Source organism: Astatotilapia calliptera, chromosome 18 (assembly GCF_900246225.1).
Source record: "Astatotilapia calliptera chromosome 18, fAstCal1.2, whole genome shotgun sequence".
Classification (NCBI taxonomy): Eukaryota; Metazoa; Chordata; class Actinopteri; order Cichliformes; family Cichlidae; genus Astatotilapia; species Astatotilapia calliptera.
Window position 1 is genome coordinate 15,126,867 of NC_039319.1, and position 4,452 is coordinate 15,131,318.

The 4,452-nt window shown below is 39.6% G+C and overlaps 1 protein-coding gene across 1 annotated transcript; it reads right to left on the reverse strand.

Annotated features, from left to right (window-relative positions):
• Positions 1-699: 699 nt before the first annotated feature.
• myl13 (myosin, light chain 13) lies at positions 700-3,906 on the reverse strand. Its single transcript, XM_026150466.1, has 5 exons — positions 3,727-3,906; positions 2,154-2,181; positions 1,586-1,735; positions 1,231-1,404; positions 700-1,136 (listed from the first exon to the last, which is right to left on the reverse strand). The coding sequence occupies exons 1-5, from the start codon at positions 3,832-3,834 to the stop codon at positions 1,030-1,032; spliced, it is 567 nt and encodes a 188-aa protein (XP_026006251.1). The 5' UTR covers positions 3,835-3,906; the 3' UTR covers positions 700-1,029.
• Positions 3,907-4,452: the final 546 nt, after the last annotated feature.

Below are 4,452 nucleotides of genomic sequence, written 5' to 3' on the forward strand. Positions count from 1 at the left end.
AATGTTCCTCATTTGTATATTTGTAGCAGGGCTGGAGGTGAAGAATGGCATGTTGTTTTTCATTCGTCAGTGTTTACAGAATCCCCACATTTACCGCAAGTGAGACATTTTTTGAGCAACAGCTCCCTCTGTTGGCTGATTAGGGAAAGTACTATTTTTTCAAAATTTCCTGTGATTGACACTGTAGTAAGTGCTGCTGCCCTATATTAGGTTTAATACAGACTTTAAATGTCAGTATTTATTTTTTTACTCTAAAGATGCTTTTCTCTTGGGGACTTTGACAAAATAAAATACATTTTGAGAAACGAAATTTAGGTATAACATTTTTAGAAGAAGTAATTGAATCAAATATATGCTCATTTACAGCAAACTACAGAGATTTTATATAGTTTCCTATTTTAATTGTTGTCCTGTTGCTATCTTAAGAATAACAAACAGGACACTCTATTGATTTGTCTGTTAGTATAGCTTCTTTTATTCATGAGGGGTCACCACAGTGGATGGTTCCACATTTTTTAATCAGCATTTTTTTTTCCTGAAACCAGTGAGCTTTTAGATTTGGCTAATGTGCTAACTACTAAACCATGGAGTCTCTGATTTGCTTCTTAATGCACTATATTATATATTATGACTCAATCTGAAGCAAAATGAACTGCCTTATGTGAAAGGCGCAGACAATAACACACATTTCTGCGTTCGTTTTTGAAAAATCGAGTACAGCCACAATGAGTGTTTTTATTTACCATGCTCTACAAAATAAACAGGGGCAATGTGCAGTGTGCGCACAGCATTAACATCAGGGACCTTAGAAAAAAAAATAAAACATTGAAATATTGATGAATTATGCTGTAGATCAATCCAAGATGCATGGAAATGAAAAATATACAAGATGAGATGTACGGAAATCTTTTGCGGTCAAGAATTCACAATGAAGGAGAGACAAACTCATTACTCACTCATATTGATTTCATTATGTACTGCGATGTAGCACCAGAATGACAATGAGGCTGAAAGAAACATCGGCCCCTCTTAAGATGCCATAATGTACTTAACAAAAGCTTCATAATTTATGCACCCATTAGCATCCTCTTGGTTTTGCATTAGCTGCTCCACCTCGTCCTCCCTCATCTTCTCACCTATGATCCCCAAGGAAGAACACAGGAAAGCAGTCAGTTCAGTACATTTCCTTATGATGACAGATTCATGAATTAAAGTTGTTAATTAACTCACCCAGTGTTGCCAAAACGTGTCTGAGTTCTGCACCCATGACCGTGCCGTTCCCCTCCTTGTCAAACACCCGGAGGCCCTCTACAAAGTCCTCAAATGTTCCACGGTCCTTGGCTTTGCAGATGTGTTGGTGGATGGGTAGAAACTGGTCAAAGTCCAGCATCTTGGTATTCATATCTGCAGAAAATAATGAAAGTGTAACAAATAAAGCACAAAAAAAAAAAAAGAAAGAAAGACGGAATTCCTTTGTAGTGGTGAACTTTATTTAGTCCGATATTGTACAGATTCTTGAACTACATCCAGCTCCAACGCTTAACAACAGCAATGACTCAGTTTGCACACTTGTCTCATTACTAACCTTCAGCTTTGGGCTTTCCAAGCACGTACATTATCTCTGTATTTGTGGGATTCTGGCCCAAAGCTCTTATTAGGTCACCACACTGGGCATAAGTGATTTTCATCTCACTGGTTGGGGTCCTGTCAAACAGCTGGAAAGCATCTTTGAAGTCTGTGAATGAAAAGAAAGCGCATTATTCCTTTTGATTTCTCATCTTGTTATTGTAATCTAAGAGAACATGCAAAGTCTTTGAGAAAAGGCATCACATGCTCTCTGTTTGTGTAACGATCAACAGCATAATTGCACGCCTCACATAAAAGAGCCCACCGCTAATGAAGGAGTCAAACCCTCAGATGTTCCTCTCTACCTAGACTGACATGCATCTTAAAGCCTTTTCAAAGCGACTGACACAGATGGATGTTTATTTTAATATAATAGCATATGCTGGCTCTAGTGTATCACCAGCTGCTGCTGAACATTTCTCACACACTTATGGGTGGCATGATCACACAAACAATTTATTCACTCTATAAATAACTCACAAACCATGCAGCCCAGAAGACAACTGTAACAGCCGCCTGAGCCTTACCCTCAAGTTGTTCAGGAGTAAATTCCAGCTGCAAAAAGACATAGAAAACAAAGCGACTGAGGGATGCTGATCATTTGGGACCGCAAACACAGTGAATTCATTTAAGACGGTGAACTTGATGACCCTCCTACAGCAAGCCATTTTAGCAGGTCGAGTTACAGCCATCATCTGTTCTGATCAAAGTGCATTGTTTACTTGTGACCTTGAGGCTAAAACCCCCTTCTTACTAGATGTATACTGTCTACCAGTGTCGGCGTCATTTGAGTTTATTTTTAGATGTAAGGTGGAATCTTTGGTGCTGTCAGCTCCACGGGGAAGTAACAAGGCCATAATGTCATGTGCATATGCACACAAGCAGCATTATTAGATATAAAGAGTGTAAAGTACATAAAATCTGTTAAACACCATTTAGAGTTAGAAAACCTGAGATCCAGCGATTTATATATGCTTCTAATTATTCTTCTATTTGTTCAGCAGAACAAGCAGAACAAAACCTTGAAGGGGAACCCATCTGTTTCATCTCATTTTTTAATTTTTTAATTTTTGTGTTTGTGTGAGAGAGAGAGGGCAGGGCGGTCTTTATCCTTCAAGCTCGGGTCCTCTACCAGAGACCTGGGTGCTTGAGGGTCCTGCACAGTATCTTTGCTTTTCCTGGGAAACTGCACATGTTTGACACTCAGGTGGTAGAATATATAGTAGAAAGAGAACTGAATGTTAAACCAGCTGTACAGCTCGTTTCTACAATCAGCTTTGTGCTCCATTAAAATCTGTTATTTTAAATCTAAAAATAGCTTTGGCCTCAGTAACCACAACAACTTTTGAAGTTTTGCACTTCAAGCATATTTTGAACTGTCAGGGCACGCCCCTGTTTCTGTCTCATGTCAGGCTACATCTACAGACCCCTAGACCCTTTGTGAGGTTTTGTAAAAATATTATCCAAAAACGTATCTAAGCATGTTTAAAGATGGATGAAGATGGCTATAATTATCTGTATTTTTCTTCCTCCCAGTTTTTCCACCCCTTTTTCCCCACAGAGGAATGGTGAGGGTGGTCTGCTATTTGCAGACATAATGAAGATCATATTTTGTGGATTTAACCACGGTCCATTGTAACATGGCAGCTCGCTCAACCAAGAAAACATTTATCCATTGAGAAAGGGCCAAGTCAGCAGAAGACAATGTTTCCATGATGTCTGACGTATCAAGTAGTTTGCTTCTGAACCTCGCCCTGACAGTGTGTTACGTACTTTTTCCCCCATAACTGTCAAAGATGCGCGCAGTTTATGAAAAATTCTGTAAAGCTATGAAGGTTAGAAAAAATATTACAAGAATCACCATAATGCCTTGAAAAATCTTTACCCTCCTGTTTGTCTTGCACTGCCAAGTAAATGTCACATGGGGTCTCTGATGCACTTTAAACACAGGCATAGGTAACAGCATTGGACTCTTGAAATGAAGTCTCCTTATCTGTCTAATATGATTGAATAAAAAAAGGGGTTAAATTCACCAACAACCTCTATCTGAAGCCGATCCACAATCTGTGCGTACAATAATAATATCTGTTGATGTTTTACCGTCACTGATGTTGGGTCAAACTCCGGGGTCTTGGGGCGCTCAGGCTCTGGGGGTTTGGGGGCAGCTGGTGCGGCAGGTTTTGGCTCTTCTTTCTTCTTAGGGGCCATTGGAAGAGACAAAGGGGAGGACTGACACACAGCAGAGTGATCCTGGACACTGCGGTCAGAGATGGGTGATTAGAGGCCCTTTATCCACTATTCACAGGTGTCACCTCCACCCCCATGCCATACCACAGTGCCAACAATAGGGGAGGACTATAAAAGGATATGCCTTTGTGCTTCTATTTAAGACAAAGGTTGTTGTGTGTATAACATCATCAAGACAGGAGTGATGGAAAACTACATTAGCTGAGATCCCCGGGCCTGGTTCCTTCTGTTAATGAAATATGAGCGTAGATCAGACTTATTTGCACAATCTTCTATAGATGCAGAGAAAAATGCTTTAGTGACAGAATGATGTCGTACAAAAATACTCAAAAAGAAGAAAGTGTTAACAAAGATCTACAAACTTTTAAAATGTCAAATCCACAATGCATCCATGAACATGCTCTTTATGAGCATGAATAATTAAGTCTCCGCTGGATCTGTGAATGGACGGCTTGCTTTTTACAATATTTTTATACGCTCACTGGTCTCTTTGTTAGCTACATCAGTTCAATTAATCAGTCAGTCATATTGCTGGGACTCAGTACTTTTAAGCATACAGACATAATCAGGATGACCTGC

What these genes read in the sequence shown, in the direction of transcription:
- myl13 (XM_026150466.1), bottom strand. Translation starts at nt 3,834, where the DNA reads ATGGCCCCTAAGAAGAAAGAAGAGCCAAAACCTGCCGCACCAGCTGCC. An exon ending in TTGACCCAACATCAGTGACG is followed by an intron (nt 2,182 to 3,726) that starts GTAAAACATCAA and finishes GTCTTTTTGCAG; the next exon opens with CTGGAATTTACTCCTGAACA. An exon ending in ACACGTTTTGGCAACACTGG is followed by an intron (nt 1,137 to 1,230) that starts GTGAGTTAATTA and finishes TGGGGATCATAG; the next exon opens with GTGAGAAGATGAGGGAGGAC.